Source organism: Lepisosteus platostomus, chromosome 17 (assembly GCF_059453375.1).
Source record: "Lepisosteus platostomus isolate fLepPlt1 chromosome 17, fLepPlt1.hap1, whole genome shotgun sequence".
NCBI classification, from domain to species: domain Eukaryota; kingdom Metazoa; phylum Chordata; class Actinopteri; order Semionotiformes; family Lepisosteidae; genus Lepisosteus; species Lepisosteus platostomus.
The window spans coordinates 7,998,917-8,024,783 of NC_142627.1; the positions used below are offsets into that span (position 1 = coordinate 7,998,917).

At 41.5% G+C, this 25,867-nt stretch overlaps 1 protein-coding gene across 2 annotated transcripts in view; it reads left to right on the forward strand.

Moving 5' to 3' along the window:
- The window catches only part of LOC148646051 (voltage-gated delayed rectifier potassium channel KCNH1), a 109,828-nt gene that overhangs the window by 50,718 nt on the left and 33,243 nt on the right, over positions 1 to 25,867 (forward strand). For both annotated transcript variants that reach the window (XM_088609522.1, XM_088609523.1), the window contains one exon: positions 12,028 to 12,224. In XM_088609522.1, coding sequence (XP_088465648.1) covers positions 12,028 to 12,224 — 197 coding nt within the window. The remainder of the gene's footprint in view (positions 1 to 12,027; positions 12,225 to 25,867) is intronic.

A 25,867-nucleotide genomic window follows, 5' to 3' on the forward strand; every position in this document is an offset into this window, starting at 1 on the left:
TACTGGTTGAACTACTTAGTGGACTGCTGAGAAAAAAACGTTTTGTTTACTACAAAGTTTTAGCACAATGCAAGGTAATTTGGACTTCCTCAGAGGGCTCATGTTTTCTATTGTATTTTTCTGATGACTTCATACCTCATGGGTGTCATGGTGATGTAGTGGTTAGCATTTCTGCCGCGCAAACCTAGAGCCCCACGGTGGGTGACTGTATGTGTGGGCTCTGTCCAGGTGGAGTGTGTATCTCCTGCCCATGTTTATATATGGGTTTCCTCCAGGTCCTCCGGGTTCCCATCACTGTCCAAAGACATGCTGGTGGGGGAATTGGTTTCCAGGAAAATGAGCTCTGGTGTGAGTACGTGTGTATTGGTGTCTGCCCAGCTATGGACTGGTGTCTAGTTCAGGGTGCACCCTGTATTGCACCCGTTGCAATCATTTACTGGATAAGGCAGTTAGAGAATGGATGGATGGAAGGTAAAGATGCATTCAATCTTTGCTTGAAAAGCGTATCGTAAAAGGTTAGGGATATTTAAGTTTTTTTCACAGAAGGACGTACTATGCATGTGAATAGCTATGTTGCGTCATACTGTAAGTGTTAATTACCATGGCAAACCTTAATATCTTAATGTCTTATACAATTTTATTTAAAAAGAACGATATTTAGCATGAAACAGCACACTTAATTTTAAAATATTTAAAATGCACACAATTAACAAAGAACCAATATTTTTAAAATCATGTGCTTTTGCTGAAAAAAAGTGTATTTTTTAACATTCTGATTTCCATTTCCCCTGTGTGCCTTATCGGCACGTGTAGCCCATGGAAATGAACTAACATAGCATGAGGTGTAGCTGTGCTCTGTCGTGCTGGTAGTACAGTATGACTGTGATCATGAATAGTGACTTCACCCTTAAGTAATGTGCACAGCTAAGCATTCGGGTAATATTTTGTGTTTATATGAGATTTAGATTTGTATTTTGTTTCTGAATTATTTTCTGGTTTGTGTCCCCTGGTCAAAGTGCAATGCTCCAATTTAGTAGCTGATGCTCTTAAGAATAAATATAACTTTATTTTCATGAAATTATAATATTTCGTTTGCTTCAGTAACACCTTTTTACCATGTTTAACCTCTCAGCCCACTCAGTCTAACCTGCCTCCTGCATAATGTTTTATTATAATTTATATTCTTCACCTGGGACTGACCCAATGCACCGGTCCCTTAAAGTGAAATGTGCTGTCAGATGAAAAATGGGTCACGCCTGTTCTTTTTTGCAGATCTGCTTCAGTAGTTATACAGAGGCTTGCTACTACAGATTTGAACTTTATGCTACGAGGAAAGGAGAAATTCATTACCAGTAAATGACCCATGACTGTATTGACTTGGTCCTGAATGTAAATGTGAAAGCCTCTTTTGAAAACTTAAAGGGTCCTGTCAGTGCTTTCAATTAAAGACTGGCATCTGTATTATGCATCTAGTCTTTCAAGGTCTGTGTGTGCATTCTATTGACTTAAAATTGTCTTTGTGAACTCCCACTCTCCCAACAGAAGAAATTAAGAACAAACAGGAAATGTGTTTTGAATATTTTAAACATTTCTTGAAGCTGCAGCTCACTGTTAATCCTGCTGCATTGTAATGTTGTTCTTGGAACAACATGGTGCCCAGTGGAAGATTACTGTATCTATCCTTCTGATTTATTTATTTTTAAATAAGAAATTACTTAATGGCTCTTTAACTCTAAAATCCAATACTACTCGAAAAAACCTGTGCCCATGAAGCTGAATTGCATCATTGCCGCAGTAGAGGCAGAAATAGTGCATGTGTGTTATCAAACTGTGAACCGAAGTTTACGGTTTATCACTAATTATGACATTACTTGGGCAGTGCCCAACCACGTCAGCTGTTTGTGAGTGAAACTGGATATCTTTTCTATGGGCCGGTGTGGTGGCTCTGTGGATAAGGATCTGCACCTACTGTATGGCTGGACGGTTGCAAGTTCAGATCCTGCGGCCGGCAAAGGAATCTTACTCTGTTGGGCCCCTGAGCACGGCCCTTCACCCCAACTTCTCCAGGGGCGCTGTACAAATGGTTGACCTTGCACTCTGACCCCAAGCTTCTCTCCCTGTCTATCTGTGCCAGCAGCCATATCACTCTGCAACTCACAACTGGCAGCCCACTGGAGCTCAGCAGGTGTGAGCCTGGTCAGTACCTGGATGGGAGACCTCCTGGGAAAAACTAAGGTTGCTGCTGGAAGAGGTGTTAGTGGGACCAGAAGGGGGTACTCACCCTGCGGTCCATGTGGGTTCTAATGCCCCAGTATAGTGATGGGGAAACTGTACTGTAAACAGGCGCCGTCCTTTGGATGAGATGTAAAACCGAGGTCCTGACTCTCTGCGGTCATTAAAAATCCCAGGGCGTTTCTCAAAGAGTAGGGCCAAAATTACTGGCCAAAATTCCCATTGGCCCTTACCAATCATGGCCTCCTAATAATCCCCATCAATGAATTGGCTTCATTACTCTCCTCCCCACTGAGAGCTGGTGTGTGCTGAGTCCCCATTACCTGTAAAGCGCTTTGAGTAGAGTGTCCAGAAAAGTGCTATATAAGTGTAAGCAATTATTATTAATTATAATCTGTGTGTCTCATGGAGAGCAAGTTGGGGTATGTGAAAAGACAAATTTATTGTATAGCCAATAAAGTAATCTTATACTGCTAGATTATTTCATGAATGGAACATTTGATTAGGTGGCCTCTTGTAACATGACACATATTCAATTTTGTACTGTAAAGTTACAAAAAAGACTCTAGGACACTGGGGTACAGTGTCGAACTTTGGAATCAAACTTGATTCTGATCACAATGATCACAGATGTAAGATATTAACAGTTACTGTGGGAACAGTAACAATCAGCTGGGCAAATTTAAGCACTTGCTAAGAACCTCTTGAACGGTTAGTGTTTTGGCTGGGTGATGATTTTCAATGATGAGCTGGAAGTCCTCTTGTGTGCCTCAGTGTGCGAGACAATCAGATTTATTTCTGAGGTTAAGCGGTGTTTCTTGTTTCTTGAGGTCTGCCTTGACTAACAATCCAGGAAAGTGTGCTTATTCTGACTTAAAGGACGCACAATATGTGTTATAAAGTGTGATACAAATAAAAAAATCGTGTGGTCTCTTGTTTAATTAGACTCTTTAAGCATATAATGGACTGCTACAGAGAGAATTCAGAGAGGAAATCTCCTTCCTCAGAGCTTACCCGTTTGTCTTGTCTATCAGAAAACCACCTGGAATTGAACCACACCTTGTTCAGCAGTAGTTCACATTGAGCCTTTCCCCTTGCACACTTACTGTTGCTGTTACCTGAAGTCTCAGAGTATTATTTCTTTAAATGCTTTTATAGTCAACTGACCTCCTAGTGCTGTAAGAGGTCTTGATATTTGCTAGTGTCTGTGGGACCGTTTAGTAATATAGATACTTCAGTACAAAAAATGAGAGATGTGCAAGTGGAAACATTAAATGATCAAAACCACAGACTACTGAAATGCGTCTGTTGTTTTGTGATCCAGACACCTAACAAACTATACAGCTCCTTGTATGGTATGTTGAATAAAAAAGAGATATCATTAAGCATTAAGAGAATGTGTATACAAGTTTAAGCACCCTTTTAAACTGTGTACTTTATAGGTTTTACTGCTGGAGTTACACAACTGTTTGTATTAATCCAGGCAAGCATACTTATTAATGTTACTGCAGTCAGCACCCCACAGAATTATTTGGAAACAGCATTCTGAAAAGTGTTTAACACACCCAGATGAACACAGTCTGCTTGTCAACAAATAAACTTAAGTTTGCAGCAGGGAACTGGCATGCAGACCACTGACATGAGGAAAACTTTTATTCCCCACAGATAATGCCAATGTGCAGAAACTCATTAGGATGTTTATATTGGTTTCTATATTTTAAAGATAATAGATGATGGCTTACATAAACAAGTGAAGTCATAAATGTATCAATTTTCAAGGGTTTACACTGCCCTTGAAACTGGGTTTTGTTGGATTATTACCACATTATTCTTACTTTTCTTCTTTGCATCCCATTTCTTAGTAAATGGTGCTATCAGTTGACACCCGAATTTGCCTTTCAGATTCTGCCGTTTCGTGGATTTGTGTGGTAAGACGCAAATAGATCCACAGTCCTTACACTAATGGTGCTGCTCTGCATATTGAGACTTTATTCAATCTGCGGAAGGACCTTCAATCTCCTGTAAGGAGCAGGTCGGGTTAACTATTCTACAGTGAAAGATTTATTCCATGCTGAAAAAAAGAAGAAAGAGAACACAACGTTTCGGCCGTGGAGCCTTCTTCAGGTGTGAGAGAGACAGGGCAGTAGGCAATAGTAAAGTAGCGGGAGAACAAAGGTTGGGAGGGGGAGGAGTGAGAGGCGGGAGCAGGGGACAGAAAGAGAAGCCAATCAAGAGGTGTGAGAAGTCAGAAGTCAGAATGGGTGCAGAGAGGGGTGAAATGAAACTTCCAATGAATGGAGGAAAATTTAAAAGAACAGTAGTCTGTCGTTAAGAGAAGGGAGAATGTGTGATCCTAGCTGCAGAATAATTTTGGTTTCGGTGGTCTTTCTGATGTATGAGTTCGGAAAACCGTCTTTGAGAACACAGACGGAGAGATTAGAGTGGTCGTGGCCGTCAGAGGTGAAATGAGAAACAATGGGCTTGGAGAGATCTTTAATCTTCACAGCCCTGACGTGTTCTCTGAAGCGGTCTCCGAGTCTCCTTCCTGTTTCTCCAATGTAGATGGCTGGGCATTTACTGCAAGAGATACAGTAAATAAGGTTGCTGGAGGTACAAGATGCTGTCTGGGTGATCCGGAATTGTCCTGAGGGGCCTTGAATGAGTGTGGTGGTGGATGTGTACTTGCAGGTTATACAGCGAGCTCTGTTGCAAGGGAATGTGCCTGGTGTGAATGGTTGTTGAGGGCGGTCGAGGGAGCTGTGAACAAGGAGGTTACGCAGATTAGGTGGTCGGCGATATGAGATGATAGGGCGATCAGAAAAGAGGGCCCCAGTGGAGGGATCATCCTGTAGGATGGAAAAGTTGTGGTTAATGTTCCTGGGGATAGGAAGTGTGTTAGGGTGGTAAGGAAGCACCAAAGGAATGCGGTTGTTACGGCGGGAGTTTCTGATCGGGTTGATGGTCCGGGGGGTGTTTTTGGCTCGGGCAAGGGCCCTGTCAATCACACTGCTGGGGTATCCTCTGTTGATGAAAAAGGAGTACATTTCGAGGGCTTGGTTCTCGAAGTCAATGTCGTTGCTGCATAATCGTCGTAGCCTAAGGAACTGTGAAAAAGGAAGAGAGTTTTTAGTGTGGTTGGGGTGAAATGAGCTGTACAGGAGGTAGCTGTGTGGATCTGTGGGTTTGTAATAAACTAAGGTGGACAGTCGGGGGTAGTTGATGGAGAAGTTGATGTCTAGAAACAGAAGAGCAGTGTAAGATATGTTAACCGTATATTTGAGGGACGGGTGGAAGTTGGTGAAATGGTGCAGGAAGAACTCAAGCTGATCGTTGGAGCATGTGGCGGCACCGACGCAGTCATCAATATATCGTTTGTAGAGGTCAGGGACATAGCCAGTGTAGGAAGCGAAGAAGCTTTCTTCTACCCAGCCAACAAAAATGTTGGCATAGCTGGGTCCCATTCTGGTGCCCATGGCAACTCCACTGACCTGTTGGTAAAAAAGATTATTGAAAGAGAATGCGACAATTTCTCGACAGCCTCATGAGACCACTGGTTGAAGATCTTCCCTCATACATCAAGGACACCAACCACGCACTGCAACTTTTTAATGATTTCCGATTTCAGGGTACCGAATGCTACATTTTTACCATGGACATCACATCTCTGTACACCGTCATTCCCCATAATGACGGCCTTACAGCCCTCAAGCACACGCTGGACAAACGCACAGTGCTTGATCCACCCACCCACACCCTGGTACGCCTTGCAGAATTGGTCCTTACACTGAACGCATTCTCTTTCAATAATCTTTTTTACCAACAGGTCAGTGGAGTTGCCATGGGCACCAGAATGGGACCCAGCTATGCCAATATTTTTGTCGGCTGGGTAGAAGAACGCTTCTTTGCTTCCTACACTGGCTATGTCCCTGACCTCTACAAACGATATATTGATGACTGCGTCGGTGCCGCCACATGCTCCAACCATCAGCTTGAGTTCTTCCTGCACCATTTCACCAACTTCCACCCGTCCCTCAAATATAGGGTTAACATATCTTACACTGCTCTTCTGTTTCTAGACATCAACTTTTCCATCAACTGCCCCCGACTGTCCACTTCAGTTTATTACAAACCCACGGATCCACACAGCTACCTCCTGTACAGCTCATTTCACCCCAACCACACTAAAAACTCTCTTCCTTTTTCACAGTTCCTTAGGCTATGACGATTATGCAGCAACGACATTGACCCTCGAGAACTAAGCCCTCGAAATGTACTCCTTTTTCATCAAGGGAGGATACCCCAGCAGTGTGATTGACAGGGCCCTTGCCCGAGCCAAAAACACCCCCCGGACCATCAACCCGATCAGAAACTCCCGCCGTAACCACTGCATTCCTTTGGTGCTTCCTTACCACCCTAACACACTTCCTATCCCCAGGACCATTAACCACAACTTTTCCATCCTACAGGATGATCCCTCCATTGGGGCCCTCTTTTCTGATCGCCCTATCATCTCATATCGCCGACCACCTAATCTGCGTAACTTCCTTGTTCACAGCTCCCTCGACCGCCCTCAACAACCATCCACACCAGGCACTTTCCCTTGCAACAGAGCTCGCTGCATCACCTGCAAGTACACATCCACCACCACACTCATTCAAGACCCCTCAGGACAATTCCGGATCACCCAGACAGCATCTTGTACCTCCAGCAACCTTATTTACTGTATCTCTTGCAGTAAATGCCCAGCCATCTACATTGGAGAAACAGGAAGGAGACTCGGAGACCGCTTCAGAGAACACGTCAGGGCTGTGAAGATTAAAGATCTCTCCAAGCCCATTGTTTCTCATTTCACCTCTGACGGCCACGACCACTCTAATCTCTCCATCTGTGTTCTCAAAGACGGTTTTCCAAACTCATACATCAGAAAGACCACCGAAACCAAAATTATTCTGCAGCTAGGATCACACATTCTCCCTTCTCTTAACGACAGACTACTGTTCTTTTAAATGTTCTCCATTCATTGGAAGTTTCATTTCACCCCTCTCTGCACCCATTCTGACTTCTGACTTCTCACACCTCTTGATTGGCCTCTCTTTCTGTCCCCTGCTCCCACCTCTCACTCCTCCCCCTCCAAACCTTTGTTCTCCCGCTGCTTTACCTTTGCCTACTGCCCTGTCTCTCTCACACCTGAAGAAGGCTCCAAGCCGAAACGTTGTGTTCTCTTTCTTCTTTTTTTCAGCATGGAATAAACCTATTACTTGTTCCTTTGCAGCCTACGCATGCTGACGCAGCTACCCACCTGAACTACAGTGAAAGAATGCCTGGCATCATCTGCTGTGACTTATCATTTCACTGTTGTATATATCTCGAAGGTCCTTGGACCTGCTCACAAATTTCACTGACAAGAGCAGATATCACAGATTATTGCATGCCCTGTCACACAATTACAGAGACTATACTCTTATTTGATCGGTATGGATGCTGTGAATATGCTGGCTCTTATAATGGTGTTTTGAGCTGGGCAAAATACAGTACAACCACTGGCCTACTTGTAAAACCATTTACAAATGTGTAGCTAGGAAGTAGATTCGAGCTTTGTCAGATTTTAGAAATGAAATTCTGGGATTTTGAAGTTCAGGGAAAAGGGAGAGCCAGTTTTGTCATGCACAAAGGAGACGTATAGAGAGCTTGTGATTCACTGTCTTCAGGTAGGAGGGTAATAGATTTTGGTCCTGTTCTGCTCTTATAAAAGCCAAGAGTTATCAGTGCACTGTCAGTTTAGTGTTCATGGGTGGCTGCACACCTCACTTGCTCAATGCCAAAAAAGACTGGAGAAGTCCATATGATCTACTGTCATAAATGCTTGTTACAGTACATATTTACACGCTACATGTGAAAGCAGATTAAAATTAGTTTCAAAGGAGGAAGATGCTATTAGAGATTATGTATACTCTATTTTTCTAGTGCAGAACATAAATACTAAAAAATAATCCCTCTTGGATGTAAGAGTGTGTTTTTCCTCAATGCTTAACATTAGAACCTGTTGTAATCCACTTATCTATATTGTAAAACATTTTAAATGTGTTGTTGTTTGCATCCCTCATACGTCTTTAGTCTTCCATTAAAGCTTTGGATTAAAGCTGTATAAGTACATTTTTAATAGTCTAATAATGACCATTTTATTAATCCAGCTAAGGATGAATAGTATCAGTAGAATGTTCATAAAGTGTACTAAGTAGTGTGTTCATATCAGCCTTACCCCTAGTGTTTTCACTAATGATATCCATCACTCTCTGAGGAAGCATTCTAAACTTTGTAATCAACTTCAGTTGATAGTTAATTTCCAATTAATAGAATATCTATTAAACTTTTATGTAATCAGCATAATCTAAAACGCGACCATTTAATTGTTTGCCTTTTTACTTAATAAGAAATGTGTTGTTTTCAAGGTTTTATACGAGGGTGTGGGAGTTCTTCTGTCTCTTATATTGCAGCGTGTACGTGTTCTCTCTTTTGTGATGGAGCTTCTCCTGGTCACCGCTGTGCAGTTAAAAAGGCTTTAATGAAGGTGCTGTTGTGTGCTAATGACTGCCTGCACCTCGAAGCCGCCCACATAGAAGTAACATGAGTTCTTCTTGATAATGTCAAATGTCATTGATTGGCTGGCTGCTGTCTATAGCCCTGAAAGCAATATGGACTGTCTGGGGGAAATGCTGACAGTAACCTCATTTGGTGCAATTCCCCTTTTGCTTCTGTTTAACTGCATGGGGGAGGCAGCACATACGAAAACCCAATTGTCTACTTGGAGCGCTGTTATATCTGTTCTCAATTGGGCATTTAAAACAATTGGGCAGCATGGTGTTACAGTGTTTAACATTGCTGCCTCGGAGTGGTGGAGTCCTGGGATCACTTCCTGAACAAAATACATTGGCGAAATAAGAAATATTTAAAGAATGCTTAAAAATATGTGCAGACATTTTGTTTGTTCTGGAAGCATTTATCTGTTAAATAACCTGTAAAATTGGTTAAATAACCTGTAAAATTGAACATTAAATTTCTGCTGAGACATAATCGGAACTGCGGGTTTCTGTTCTGATTTCATTTGTAATGCCCTGAAGCAATTTCAGAGAATCTCTTGATAGATCAGTCCGCGAGGAACTCTCTTAATTTCAAGACTTGTCTATTATATCCAACATGCATTTTAGCACATTAACAACACAAAATAAAGATATGCAAAAGTGTGTTTTTCTGATGGATATCAATGCCTAATTAGTGGATTGTTTTAATAGAGCATTTAGTGAATGAACAGAATTCCTATATTATAAAGACATTGAAGATTATAAAAATGCTTCATCCTGTGGATGTCTAGGCACATTCTATATGTAGTGAAATAACAATACGAAATATCGGGCCTCAAGACTGGCTCAACCAGTCAAGGGGCTTGCCTAAGTGCAGGTTGGGCTCTGTGATCACGGGTTCGAGCCTGGGGCATGTGACTTGCCGACTGTGTTTAAGTTGGATCAGCACTGCCAAGGGTAGGAAGGAAATACTCTGCAGGAGCTCATCTCGGCTCTGTCGACACAGCGCCCCCTCTGGCCCCCCAGGCACTTGCAGGCATGCGGTGCTCAGGGTCAGGAACATGGCTGGCGCTGAACCTCCGTTACGGGGCTGTGTGATGTGAATGTGGCCAGGTTGGAGGTGTCGGCCTGCACTGCCTCATTTCCCACACCTGCTCAGGGTTTGTAGCTGAAGCGTCACACAAGTGGCTGTTCCCGAAAGGGTGGACATCACAAGAATTATCAGCGTTTGTGAAACAAAAATGACATTTTGACTTTGGGTATGATATTTGCCTTGGCCGCCTTTGCCTGTATGGGGGTAAAAATGCTACCTTTGCCATTTTTAAGATGTTTTCTTTGTCTAATGCCATCCCCAGCTCGTCAGCCCATTGTGTTTCTAAATGTGAGACCTTTGGAGTGCCTGAGTAAGCAGTAGAGTTGTAATGTCATTTCTAATGCCTTGCGGCATCATTACATTGACAGTGCACCAATATACATAATGCTGTTTATTTTCCATTATTTTGCAAGGTTATTAAAATTCCAGTGGAGTCTTTTTTTTTTTCTCCCAATTATAGTCAAAGCATTGTTTGAGACTAGAGCTGAATACTATGTAAATATGCAGAGGGAAATTACAGTGAATGTGTCCTTTGGGGAAACTGATGCAACCTATTCGACAGATTCAGTTATACGGTAACTGACGTTTGGGCCTTGAAATCTCTGTGTCCCTGCAGTACTAGAATCCGTGAAGATTTTTGTCATTTACATATTTAATCACAGCCCAAATTTTACCTTTAGTCAGTTGGTTGAGATGATAATATTTTAATAACCACAGAACCTCGTACTGTGTGTATTCCTCTTTTACCCTTACCTTCCTATTCAAAGGGACAAAAGTCTCCATTTTACAGAGTTACCTTTCAATTGGAACCTTTTCTCCAGACCCACCAAACACCTCCCCACTGACCTCCTGATCACCTCAGCCTTTTTGTGCACAGTCGTCTTGCCCGTCTGCAGCCACCATCCACACCGAGCTATCTTGGCTGAAGCTGCTGCATCAGAAGCAAACGCATATCCATGAGCATGCGTGTGCAGTATGTGGCCCCTCTAGCCATGTCACGATCACCCAAGGAACATCAAGCATACCCGACAATCTTATTTATTGCATATGCTGTACAAATGGCCCTGCCATTTACAGGAAGAAGACTGACCCCCTTCAATGAACTCGTCAGAGCAGCGAGGATCAAAGATCTTTCCCAGCCTGTAATCCCCCCATGTTCTCCTCTTCCAACCATGATTACACTGACTGCAATCCATCTGCACCCTTTCATAGGGCTTCAAAGACTCCTACACCGGAAGCCAAAATGATCTTTAAACTTGGTTCACGCATTCCTATAGGACTCAACAATTGACTGAGTGACTCCCCTTTTGCAGATTGCTGCCTTCCACACTTCCCCTGAAACTTGTCATCCAGGTTTTCATCTCTTTAGTCACCTTTATAACTCTCCAGACCCACTTTCATGTTCTGTCTTCCCTACTGCCCCCGCTTACCTCAGATTTCTGTTCTTTCCCTTTCCCCCTGTACACCTGAAAAACACCCATAATTATTCTCTTATTTTGCTGTTTACCATGGAATTAGCCTCTTTGCATGCTGAAATAGCTGCCCACTCTAACCTCATAAATTCGGACAAAGTTAGGTGTTTTCTTCTCTTATTCATTAAAATTGAATGCACTTCCGTACAGTTTTATTTCAGTTTTAATACTTTCCTAGTGGTCAAACTGAATAAGGTTTAACATGTGTATCAGTAAAGTACTTGATTGAAAAAGGAGCTCGTCTGAAATATGTGTGACTACCGAAAGCCTGTGTTTTGCAAGTTCTGCAATGACAAGACTTGAAAATGTTCAGTAGACTGAAATGTTGGCTTTGCAATCGATAAAGAAGTTTTGCCATGAAGTAATAGTGTTTTAGATTTCCATGTTTGTTTAGGGAAATAATTTGAGCAGTTAAGGTGCTGGATTTGGAAATCCCTTATGTGTGTAACTTTCAGCACTACAGGCCCTGTCTCGAGGAGACCATGAAAGGCCCTTCATTGCATCCAAGCTTGCAGTTCTTCCTGCACTGTAATGGGTTAGGGTTTCAGTAATATACAGTGATGTTCCTGAGAGTGTAGGCCAGGACTTGAGAGAAATGATGGCACATTAGCAGCCAAAACAGACTAACCTAAGAGTGTTCTTCTCTCTGCAGGGAAAGGCGACGTATTCGGAGATGTTTTCTGGAAGGAAGTTACTTTGGCTCAGGCCTGCGCAAATGTCCGAGCCCTGACCTACTGTGACCTCCACGTCATTAAACGGGACGCCTTACAGAAAGTCCTGGAGTTCTACACTGCTTTTTCCAACCACTTCTCCAGGAACCTGCTCCTGACGTACAATCTGAGGAAGAGGGTAGGACTGCCTCCTCTACAGGAGATGATGGGATTTTACATGTCATAAGAGGTGCTGGATGTATTGCTGGGAAGCCTGGAAGCAAAAAAGCAATTTGGCAATGTCTGCTACAATAAGACACACTGGGCAGCAGGCTGGTTCAGCGGTCTGATGCTGCTCTCTCCCAGGCTGCAGAATCCGGGAGAGTGACGAGTAATTAAATTTCAGGCTCTTTAATAAGTTTCTCCAATCTTCCGTTTTTCATTTATTAGTGACGCTGGCTGAGCCGCGGAGCACTGGCTTTTCCTCAGGGGGCTCAGGTGGCTGTATCATTAGCGCAGTTGCTGCTTGATGTGGTGCTCAGCTCTTCGATTGTGGGGGGAAATCATCGCTTGAGCTCTTGAAAGGGGCATTGTGTGGTGCAGAGGAGATGACACACAGGACAGCGACATGGGCTCGCTTCACAGAGGACACAGTGTGCCACTTAGCCTGGAATTAGAGGTTGTTTTGCTTAGTATGAAAGCGGTTAGCAGTGGTTAGGATTGCTGCCTCATAGCACTAGGGCCCCGAGTTGAATTCTGGCCCTGGGGTGCTCTCTGCATGGGATGTGTATCTTCTCCCCATGTTTTTGTGGATTTGCTCTGGGAACTCTGGTTTCCTCTCACAGTCCGATGTCCAGAGATATATTGGTAGGTTAAGTAGCTCCTGGAAAAAATTGCCCTAGTGTGCGTGCCTGCGTGCGTGCGTGTGCACGCGACCTGTGAGGGACTGGCATCCCCTCCAAGGAGAATCCTGCCTGGCACCTTTTGCTTGCCTGGACAGGCTCCAGCTCCCCAGTGAATCTGTATTGGATTAAGTGATAAACAAGTTAAAAACTTTACTAAACGCTTGTCCAGGCAAAGGTATGGTTTACAAATGTCATCAGAGTTTCTTGTCTTTGGAATTAGAAACCTGGTGTTGAGCCTTCACTAGTTGGAGGATCAGTGACTTTTCTCTCCCTTAATAAGCTTTTTGTAGCTACAGTATTTGGATGTATTTCAAATATTTTTTTTCCCTCTTAAGCCAGCCTCCACATTTACTGTGCAGTGTGATTTGGGTTTCATGTAACCATAAGTTATCAACTTTTCAAAGACCCCAAATGAAAAAAAAAAAGATATAAAGAGCAGAAATAAAAAGAAAATTGTATATGAACTTCAGTGAGGAGAGGCGGCCTCTCTTGAGCTTAATGCATTGCAGCAGTGCTTCTGTAATCAATCCATAACCCTATATTTGTTTTTAAAGGGAAAGATTTGAATTTGTGTAGGTAATTTTACATTTATGAAACCTTAGCTTCAATGTGATGCTCGTTCCATCAGAAAAACAGCAGAGGTGATGCTGCAGGTTTAGACCAATTTACCCAGGTTATTCTAAAGACCTGCTCCACAGGCTTGACCACCCGGATGACACTTAATCTCATTCAGACACATGATATTCATTTGCCAGAAAGAAAGTACAATATGTTCAAGATGCTTTGAGAGACCACTTTAGCATGTTTTTTTTTCCAGTGGGGCTATCAACTGTGTGTTAGCTGCGTGTGTGATAATGTCTGGGATTATGGCTTCAAGCCTGTTAATCAGAATCTCCCCTAAAAGGGGCTATGTGAATTGGCTCATCGCCCAGTGCTTTACTTACCTCGCTTTTCATTTTTATATGCAGTATAAAGAATTGGAGATTGAAGAATTGGTGGTTTTATGCCGCTGTTTTGCAAAGGCAGTACAAGGTCGCAGCTCAGTTGTGCTTGCTGCTGCGTGATTGTATGCTTCTGTCCAATCGCTCTGATTGGCGGTCTTGGCTGGGTGTTAACCGTTTCGCTGTCGGGCTCAGAAATTGAACTTAGACCAAAAACACCTTCTTCGCCTGGGACTTCAGTGAGCAACGTTTGAATAATTAAGCAAGCCAGATTTTTCCTCTCAAAAATGATGACGCCCTTTGGCGAAGATTGCAACCACCTGGCTAAGCGACACACACAGGGTTAATTTAGATGCATGATGAAAGATTCAACACAGTGTCTTACATTTCCCGTTATCTAGCCCCTCGTAATGCATCGTCTATATAAATGATTTATTGCTTCTGCCTGATGGCATTTTTATCCCAGGTCTCCAATGGTTATGATCTCTATGAGAGCTGCCCGCTTTGTTGGCGGTAGTTGGGATGATGGTGTGATTACAGCCACTATAACTAATACTAAGTGTCACAAGTCTATATTAAAGCACTGCCACAGATTGAAGGATATGTACATATCTTCTAATAAGAAAGGGAGGGAAATAATGGTACCACTCGCTGCTTTTACACAGAAGTCCGGGAACGGTTCTAACTGGAAATCAGTGTAAAACTCTGTAGCAAATCTCTATCTGTCTATGCCACCTTGTGGATTGTGGATCACGGCGAGCAAGGCTTTTGAAGAAATCGTTGCATTAATTTGTTGAATGTGCTTCTTGCTGTAAATGCATTTGACTTTTCCTCACAGACTGGGGGAGGTGTGTAGTGTTCTCATACCATGTATAGGGATTATCCAGTATGTTTGCACTTTCTGTGCAGGAACTCAGACAGCATTCCAGCTACATTGAGATTAGAAGGATAAAAGTGCCACCTAAGCAGTACTGTAAAAAACATTTTTTTCATATCATGCAATCATTGCACTTGTACGACAGCACTGCCCCTGTGCACACGTGCCACTTTGATTTATATTCCATTCTGAATTGTTTTAACTTGATTTCCCCTAGGGTCTATCTGCAAAGCCAAGTTTACATTCTTTTCCTTCCTTGCTTGATAGCTACATGTATTCAATTGCATATAAATGTATACTGTATTTCCTTGCATAGAAAAGCTAAACATACATGAGTATAGTATTAGGTGATTGGAGATGATGAGCAGATGGTGGGATATATTCAAGTTTACTATCAAATAAATCAAAATCTTGTATGAATAAAGATAAATCTTGTGATGGAGCATGTTGACAAGAACAGAAAAGTCTTTCTCTGACCATTTTTCTTTTCTGTGCCAAGGGAAAAACGGCGTTTGAGAACTCATTAGAAAATATTTGATTTCTGACTATTTTTAATGGAAATATCTGCTATACCTACAGAGAAAAACACTATTTTGATGTTCATAATGGAGTATGTGCCGTATGCTAATTTGAATAAAAAGCACACAAGCACAGCTGATGAAGTGCTTTATGTTAATTGCAATCTAGTCCTTTCTCCTAGATTGTCTTAAAATCACCAAGTTAGCGAAGCCTCAGTTTCTGGCCTTGTCAAAATACTGGCTCATCAAATTAAGTGTGTGTGGGACTCTAGAATGAAACTTACTGCATGGTTTTTAAAAAGAATTAGGCAAGTTACATCATTGCAGATGGGCCAATAGTCATACAAAGGTTTTTTACAGAAGCAAAACCCACTGTAAGACTTAGATGAATTGCTCTTGCTATCAAGTGCTATTTCTTTTTCTGTCCTCATGTTCTTCCTCATGAATTTGACCAGAGTTTCCTCTGTGTTGCTCTTGAGTACATTATGTCAGTAAAGGAATCAGTTACCTGAGCTGCAAGATTTCACTTGACAAACACCTGCAGGTGCTTTCAGACATACTGTAGCAGCAGCTAATATTACAAGCGCCTCTTCTCTTATTTGCAGACATTCATCAGTGGCATCAAACAGATGCCCAGACCAGCTGCTCAGTAAGTTGCAGCAAGCTTGTGCTCCATTATGATTCAGATTAACGAAACAAGGTAGCAGTTTTGCAGAAACTCTTCAAAGAGCAATTAAAATCACCCTTCTTAGTTATTGTAATTGCAAAACTGCTTTATTTTCTTTCCAAAATAAAAAAAAACTATACTTCATACTCAACAGATCAACATGAAGACACTGTATGTACAGTAGTTGAACCTAAAAGAGAGAGAGAGACATTCTAATATTGAGGTTTATCTGCAATGTGAACTTTGTTTTGTAAAATCTTCTGAAGTGTGAAACATAAAAGAAGGTTAAAATATGTTTTTGGCTATGGCATAATTATTTTTAATTTTTTATAATTGTACCGATGTATGTCTACAAGTTTATTTCTTTTTACTTGGAGAAAGGTACGGGTCTAATTTAAGTCTAACATTTTACGTAGTAAAGAAATGAAGCTATTGCTTCTTACGGGTTTGAATTAATCTGAGTGAAGAGATTGTTCCTGATGGAAGCGTCTCTGAGATTAATCCTTGACAGATAATTGTCAGAAACAATGAGTAGATTTTGCTGGCATTGAAATGATCTTTAAGACACAGTAATATTGCTGCAGGACAGCTCAGGTCTTCACACTGTGCGATAAACTTGTGACAGTTCCTAGAGAGCCAGTGTCCTCTGGCTTTGGATCCAGACACACTTTGTTACTTAATTAGTCTAATTAGCCAACGAACTGGATTAATTCAGTACTTCCTCCCAGACTCAAAAAGTAGACATTATAGTTAGTTTGTGTGGTCTTAAGACCATATTTAAACCATCAGCTATAAAAAACATTAAAATAATCTTAATTAAGAAAATAATTGGATTAATGAAATAGTCCAAAGGGAATGAAAACCAGTGATAGTCTGGGTTTCCAAGCATGAAGGTTGACACCCCTTGTCTTAAAGTTCCTTATCCATTTGCACGTGGCTTAGACTATGAGATGCATGTCCATTTACAGGTGGTGGAATATCTTCCTATCACATTAAAATATCTGTGCTGAAAAGAGATAAGAGTAATTTAAGGCACAGGATGTCAGTCTGAATTAGCTGTTGGATGGTCAGGTTAGAAGCACTAATGGAGTTAAACCTGGAGGAAGCTTTCACTATCACAAAACCTCGTAATTTGTTTTTGGACTTTTAATAAAATCTATTTCTTGTTCTAGTGTGGATTTACAGTGCATCATCAGGGAATGCTCACACAGTCTTCAGATATGTACAGCACAGTCGAGGAGATGCGGAACTGTTCAATATTTAAACATCGGAGAATCTCAACATGCTCCTTCTCTAACGTCAGTCTGCCATTTCACCATGGTTGATAGGCTACCACATCAAGTGCTCCCAAAGACATCTCACAGCCAGTAGAAGGGCTTGTGTCAACTAAAAATAGCAAAAGACAAAAACGCACTCAGAAAAGCTTGCCAGTTTCCACTCAAAGCCAATGCCAAGCCAGCAATCTTAATGTAGTTACTGTCATTCCCAGGTAGAATATGGAGACAAAGCAAGTGAGGTGCCAGGTGACTTGACAGTTTTCCTCCTCAGTAAAATGTCACAGGGGTTTTCTGCCAGATTGGATCCTGTATTGGACGGGTTTATCTTTAGAGTGGTTGAAATTTCGGAAGCTGCCCTCGAGCACTGCATGGCCCCCTTGCGTGTACAACCACATTTTGACATTTTGAATAAATTAAGCAACAAATGTTGTTTTTTTTTTCCCATGAGTTGAGAATAGGAAACCAGAAGACCGATCCAACCTTATCAGTGAAAACCAGCTGAAGGTTTGCGTTACAGTGTAACAGTGAGAGGATGCACTGGAGTCTTGAGATCATTCTTGGTGGTGGTGAAGGGGAGTCCCCATTACCTGTAAAGCGCTTTGAGTGGAGTGTCCAGAAAAGCGCTATATAAGTGTAAGCAATTATTATTATTATTATTATTATTCTTACAGCTGTGCAAGGCCTGTCTATAATGTGTTTTGAGATGCTTTTCTGAAAGTCTGCATGTAAAGGGTTAAAGTAAAGAAAACATAAGAAATAAGAGGTTGTGTAGGGGCACTGTTTTAACACAAGCATATAGGGAACCAATTGTTTTAGTCAAGAGTTCCAAAAAAAGATTTAACTCTCCTTTCCCTTCGTTAGTGCTTTAGACTAGTAGACAATTAATTCAAGTTGTAGAGGTGGGGCTCTAGCATGTCTAGATTGATAGAATACAGTATCAGACAAAGTATCAGCTGCTTCAGCATGCGTAGGGTGCAAACGAACAAGCAATAAGTAAGGAACAAGTAATAGGTTTATTCCCTGCGGGAAATATGGAATGGAAATAAACCTAATACTTGTTCCGAATACAGTATCAGTTTATGTTATAGTGCCCTTTACCACAAGCTCATACATAGTGGCTTGTTGAAATCCATTTGGCCATCCTTCCATGTTCTAAAGCTGCCTTATCCAGTGCGGGATCACAGGGGTTACAGAGCCTAACTGGGCAAGCATTGGGTGCAAGGCAGGATACACCCTGGGCAGGATGCCATTGAAGGGCACACACAGACATACACACAGTCAGGGATCCTTTTTACAGAAGACATGTAACCTACCGGCGTGTCTTTGGGTGTGGGAGGAAACCAGAGCACTCAGAGAGAAACCCACGCAAATATGGGGAGAACACACAAACTCCACACAGACAGCACCCCAGGAGTTCAACTCAGGGTTCCAGGGCTGCAAGGCCTCGTAGAAACACGTACAGTACTACAGGTAATTACAGGTATAGCAAGCCAGTGGGCACAGAGGAGAGAAAAACGCAAATCTCAAATCGCAGTGAGTTTTGGAAGTCTAATATGAACATCCAGTTCTGGATTGTAGTTTAGTTCTTAGTTAGGTATCTGTGGAGCCAGAGCTCACAGGGTAATTCATCTGGTCTGTTATCTAAGTATGTCATTGATGACCTGGCAAACGCTGTCAGTCACCATAAGGTTTGGCAGTCTAACGTCACAGGTCACCTGGACATACTTTTCACCGCCAGTGTCACCCATGAGGCTGAGCAAGTGTGTTAGAGCAACTCGGAGTGAAAAGAAACTGGGGCTGAAAGATGCATGTGGTTGATTAACTGTCTAAAAAGCATAAAAAGCCTTGACAGAATAAAAGACAATGACATATATCTGCAAAGATTGTTTCAGAAAGGTAAGGAAGGTTATATTTCAAAACTGAACTTGAAGAAAATAAGCTGTACAGGCATTTTCCCCGCTGATCTGCGACCTGTTCATCAGCTTTCTAAGCTGCTTCATGATTTAGTCCCCTGAGCGTGCTTTGTAGCAGCTGCTTAACAGCACAGTCTGGCATATTAGAAAGGTGAGAAGCTAAATCTGTATGACAAAATATTGACTGACAAATATTCTTAACTTCCTTTAAAGTCCACGTTTCTGACAGTAAGCAAAATAGGAGTTTCACTAATTAATCTGCACTCAGGTTTTATTCCTTTCCTGTTTTTTTTTTTAAATCTTTTGTGTAGTCTTGCTTTACACATAAGGCAAACAATTCAGACAATTTGGCAGACAGCTTTCCCCAAGAGTGAATGCTAAACAGGGCTCCTGGGAATGGGGCCTGTGTGAAGGTGTATTAGTCCTATTTTAATGGTCTCTTGAGTGATGTCTTGAATGTCCTGTTTCAGAGATGAAAAGAATAAACATTAAAAGGTCATGCTTTGCATCGACCATTCATACAAACTCCATCAGAAATAACAATTGGGACAATGTTCTTTTTAAGACTCTTATCATTTTGGAACACATGACAGCTGTATTAAGTGGTATTATAGTTACAAACAGCTTAAAACATAGTCACACCTTGGTTTATTAGTCAGTAATGTAGTTTCTTATACTCTATGTCTATGCTTTAGTTAGGGTCACCAAAATGATGCCCAGTTCTGTTGACTAGCTGAGAAATTACACCCCACTGTTACAAAGGGAATCGGTGTCTCTAGAGTTTATATTGTTGTATTTTGCTGAAGTGAAGAGCTCTGGACCGATACAGGATCAATGATTCAATCAGGCTTTGGCCAGTCCAATGGACAATTTGTAGAGCTTTGTTGGTGTCACCTGACCCTCTGCATTGAATGTTGTAAGTGTGTACCTTTATGGATTTTGTATTTTGCTGACTGAATGCCTTAACAGGGATACTCAAACTCGGCTTATCCACCCATTTTCACACTGCTAAATCCAGGAGAGGGTCACTGTGTCTTGCTTACATTAACGATAAAATTATTTGTAACTCGGTTTTTCACATTCATTTTGCCCTTGTTTAAAAAATAGTAAGATAAATAATTCATTCTTCATGGTTTACCACTATATAGAAATACATTTTCTACTTTACTTTGAAGTATTGTCACTCAACATCATTAATACACATTAACAAGCAACAATCACATTACTGTGTATTGGCTTTATTAAATTATAAAAGTACACCAATATTAGTTCATGTATTCAAACAGTATATTGATTACCAGTTTACAACCTACACTGTACTTCATTCCATTGTGTACTTCATTTAGTATAAATATTAATAAAAATATCTTATACATTTCATTTACCTTATTGCAAACAGGGAATAAAAACATAAAATAATACTTTAAAATACAGTAAATCATGTCCAGAAAAATCCCGGGTTCTGATATTATTGGTATATTGGCAGTGATTGTCTCTTCCAATGAAAATATTGTTAGAATATTTCAAGTTCTTCAATTGCCACTTTTATTTGTTATGCCTTCACAGCTGGGATGTTATTTGAACTGGCTGTGTGTCTTGAATGGTGTTCAGGTGTTTGATAAAAGCTGGGAAGTGTTGTGGTGTTTTTTGCTTCATGGCTCAAATGGTACTTCCCATTAGTTATTGTTCAGATCAATCTGGAGTCACTGTGAAGCAATCGTATACATGGTCCTGCTCGATCACATGTTAAGTGGGCATACCTTCACTTTTCAATGCAAGGAGCGGCCACTATTAATTCATTAAAAGTGATTTTTTTCTGGAGCCAACTGAGCTAATTGCTCTGCTCAGGGGTACGGTAGGAGTAACGCACTTGGGTACGAACCTCTCCTCTATACCGCTGCTTGATCACTGTTTTCAGTCATGGCAAGAGGAGTTCTCTTATTTTGATTAATGGTCAGTGTTATCTTAAGATGTCACATTAGGCAGGTAAACTAATCTACAGAATAAGGGGTTAATTACATTCCACTAAGTCAGCAGATCAGACTGGAAACCAGTGACCATTGCAGAGGCCCTGTCTTTCTCAAGGTTAATGCTTGCTGTTATTCCACAAAGCCTCTGTAAGCTTATTTACAGTAAACCAGCTCACTGCATGATAAGTTCTTCATTAATCTTAGTAAATATCTGACTTGAGTGGTCCTCTTAATCTGCTTGGCTGCTATGTAGTCTTTATCTGTGTGTGACTTTTATTTCTTCCAGTCACAGTTTGTTTATTTTTATCTGGTCAGTGAAATGCATCACAGGTAAGTGTTAAAGGCAGTTCTAATTACAGAGGGTCTGTGTGATATTTATAGCCCCTTGGAATATGGCTTGTCTCAGCCTCAGATGAGTGCTTACACCAGCTTAGCTCAGCTATCCCTTTTCAAGCAGCATTTAAAAAGCACACTCCTGCGAGTAAGCTTATAGAAAGCTCTAGACATGTTTTCAAGATGGGCAACCTAGTTACAGAGCATGAAGGAATTTTGGGACGTCCCTTTGATGTGAAGGGCTTTGCTTTATGGAATCTGTATTGATTCATTGGCCTTCAAAACATTTGGAGGCTAAGGATAGTTATGATGAAATGAAACAAGAGAAGCAACATTATTGTGTAGTGTGTTCCTTGTGTTTTTGATGTTTATCAATAAGTCAATCAATCAGAAATAAGAGGGTTTGTTTTACTGGGAATAGCTGAGGAGGTGAAAGTGTAGTAAAAATCAAGAAATAAGAAAAGACCCAGTATGCACTGCTTATCAAGAGAACAACTGTTTTCTTGTGAAATGAGAATGTAATAGTTACAGTACGCTGTAGTTATCTTACTTACCAGACTTTAGCCACACTGAACTGGGACAGCATGTGGCATCTAGGACTCAGAGACTAGTGAAGAGGCACATGCTTGTCCAGGCTGTATGAGAGGAAGAGACTCCCACAAGACAGAACGTGCAACCTGGTGCAAAGCAGAGGTACTTGTATTACTTCCAGTGGTGGCCACACTGGCTATTCCTGTATCCTGCGACTTTCACAGTCGGCAAATGTTAATGGGCATCGCAAATTCACCTCTAGGACATAAATTCAATAAAATGTCAAAGCACCTGCAACAAAACAGTATATTTTCCTGATGATAACTTGTTGAATTTGCTGCAGTTGTGACTAATACAGTATGTTTGTTTCCAATTATGTACCTCATGCTACATCGTTCACTTATCCCCCAAGAAGCAAACTGATTTTTTTCTCATTTGAAACTCTACAGAAATGTCTAGGTCTCTCCTTGACAGTGATTTGTTAGGGAGGTGGGTATGGGTGGTTTTGGCTCATGCTCGTGGACCTTGTGCAGCAGAAATGCCAATTATTTTACAGTGGGCTGGAAGCTGGACATCTGTACCATTGTGACTTGATACTTTGAAAGTGTTCTTTAAAAGAACCTCTTGGGCTTTTCTTGTCATTTCAGTTTCAATTTCAGTCCGGTGTCTGACAGTAATGTGGTTCTGTAGAACCACGAGGTCCAATTAACCTTTCAGAATTGAAGAAGGGGGTGGTGGTGGTGGGGGGGGGGTTGATTTGTTCCATATGAGACTAATGATTAACTCAACGATGGGTTCCCTGCCTTTGTTGCAAACGGATGTATTAAAATGTCTGACTTTACAATCTCCTCTCTCCTTTGGAGGAAGTGTGTGGCATGAGAGGGCCAGGGAAAGGAAGGTGACCATTTTCTGTAGAACAATGATCTTTAGGATTTATGCAGTTGCAGGACATGAAAGAGAGGAGCATTCCCTTGTCTTGTGTGACAAGAAGGAAGGCGCCTCAGTGCTGTGTTTGAGCTAGGGAAGAGACTGCCGCCTGTGCTGTGTTTTAATTAAAGCACGTAAAATTTTTCAGGCATCACGAAAGTGACTGGTTTGAAAAATGTTCTGTTTCACTCTTTGCGTGACAGGCGCAGTTACCCAAGAAGCTGTGTCCCTGTCAGCGAGGGAAGTCTCAGGCAGGAGAAACATTCTCCCAGGCGTGAGAGACTGATTGGAGTTTCTGCTAATATAATTGCACAGAGTGGGCTATTAATCTTGTTCTCTAGCCCGGCACTGCAGGGAGAGGGGGGCTAATGTTGGCTTTATGAGAAGGGCAGTTGGCGAGCATTTGTATGTTTCAAGTTTTTCTCTGTCTCTATATGCAGTGAATTGTCGTAAACAACTCATGCTTGTTTATGATGTGGCTGCCCACTCCTGATATAATATATGTATGGCTGAGCCGTGCAATGTGATTTTCCTGCATCAGGAGCTAGAGCTGTTTCCTGTTATGTTTCCCATTGATGTCCCATGCCATTGGAAATTAGGCAGGGTGAAACTCTGAGCTGTGGAAAGGCTTTTTATTAAACGTACATTTAATTGCTGTTGATTTTTTTGTCTGTATGCATTGGCTAAATTGGATTTTATCTTTGTGCAGCTCTTTGGGATATTGTAGTGTAAAAAGGACGTACAAAACTACATTTGACTTTGAACATATTGTGACGTTTTCAGGGGTTGTCACAACCAACCAGGACCTCAACATTGTACTCCCCTAGAAAAGCCAGTAAAGTCATTTGGCCTCAAGTCTTTTACAAAACAGTATCCAAAAACACACTTGAGCTCCCACTTTTAAGAAGAATGATATAAGCAAATAGAATCCTTAATATGATATAATATGATTTAATAAAAACTCCAGTATTACTCACTTTGTCCTTTTTAGAGTCCAAAATAAGTCATCACCAAAACCCAAATTAATAACTCTCTGGTCCTTCTCAGACAAAAGACCCTCACTTGTGTTTGCCACACCCTCTTAAGCCATCAAGCCGGCAGCGAATCCCTCACAGCTGAGACTGTTTAGACGGGAAGTGAGTGGGCCATTTCCCCAAGGCATCTTGGGATGTGTACTTCTCCATGTCCTCTACACAGAGGAAGCTACACATTTTTTAAGATACAGGGTCAAAGAGGATAGAAGATTATCCAGATGAACATGGTCAGAGAGGGCTAGGAGAGAGAAATGAAGAAGGAGGAAGGCTACTAGAAACACTCCAAGCTCTTGAATTGTTTGCAGTGAACACAGGGTTCACGAAGAATTATGAGCAAAAGGTGACATACAGGAGTGGAGGCCATGATACCCAAATAGATTACATATTAGTGAGAAGAATTGATAGAGCGAAAGTCCAAGATGCTAAAGTCCTGCCCTATGAGGCTGTTACCAGACAACACAGGCTACTGGTGATGGACATCACAATATTGAAGGAGCGAAGAATAAGGCAGAGGAAACACCCAGCACGAACAAAAGTGTGGAAACTGAGAGAAAACAAAGTAGATTTCAACAGGCTGGTGAAAGAAATGAAAAACAACACAGAGGAAACAGAGGAGCCTTCAGTTGAAGAAGAGTGGACTGAGATGAGCCACATCCTAGAAGAGGCTGCTACCAGGGTTTGTGGAAAGACAAGAGGAGGCAGACCGAGGGAAAATGAAGAGTGGTGGTGGGATATGGAAGTTCAGGAAACACTGAAGGAAAAGAAAAAAGCATACAAGGCACTGAAAGATGGCACTGGAGAATTACAAGAATATAAGAGACTAAAGAAGGTAGCAAAAAGAAGTGTAGCAAGAGCAAAGGAAAGAGCCTGGAAAGAATGGTATGAGAAACTTGAAACAAAGGAAGGAGAGGACCAAATCTACAAGATTGCTAAACATAGAGCGAGACAGAAAAAAGATATTATCCGGGTGGCGGTACTCAAGGATGGAGAAGGCAGAGTCTTGATTAAACAAGAACAGATCAAGCAAAGATGGCTGGAGTACTTCAAAAATCTGTTAAATGTAGAAAATGAGAGGGAGAACCTAGTGGAGGCAGACGTAGTGTGTGGACCAATCCAAGAAATTTCAGTAAAGGAAGTGACAGAAGCTATCAAAGAGATGAAAGTGGGCAAAGCAACTGGACCATCAGGAATAGCAGCAGAACACTTTAAGAACCTCGATGAAGAGGGGATTCAGTGGCTGACGAGATTGCTAAACAATATTGCAAAGGAAGAGAGAATTCCAGAAGAATGGACAAAAAGCAGTATGGTTACCATCTACAAGGAGAAAGGAGACCCAATGGAGTGTAAAAACTATAGAGGAATAAAACTTCTGGAACATGGATTGAAAATCCTGGAAAAAATTCTGGACAAGAGACTCAGGAAGATAATCAGGATCCACAACTCACAATTTGGATTCTCAGCGGGGAAAAGCACAACAGATGCCATTTTTGTGATGAGACAGTTACAGGAGAAGACACTAGAGAAAGGGAAAAAGCTGTATGTGGCCTTTCTGGACTTGGAGAAGGCATATGACCGTGTGCCCAGAGAGGTGGTGTATTGGTGCTTGAGGAAGAAAGGAGTACCAGAAAGCATGGTGAAGTTAGTTCAAGCAACCTATAGAGATACAACTACAAAGATGATAACACAACAGGGAGAGACAAAAGAGTTTGAAATCACAGTTGGAGTACACCAAGGATCAGCACTAAGTCCTTTCCTTTTCATAAACATTATTGACACACTGACAGAGGAGGTAAGAACAGAAGTGCCTTGGGAACTCATCTTTGCTGATGATGTGGCACTGATGGCAGACTCAGAAGTAGAACTACAGGAGAAAGTGTTCAAATGGCAGAGGAGTCTGGAAAAGGGTGGACTGAAAATGAATGCAGAAAAATCTGAAATAATGGTAATGG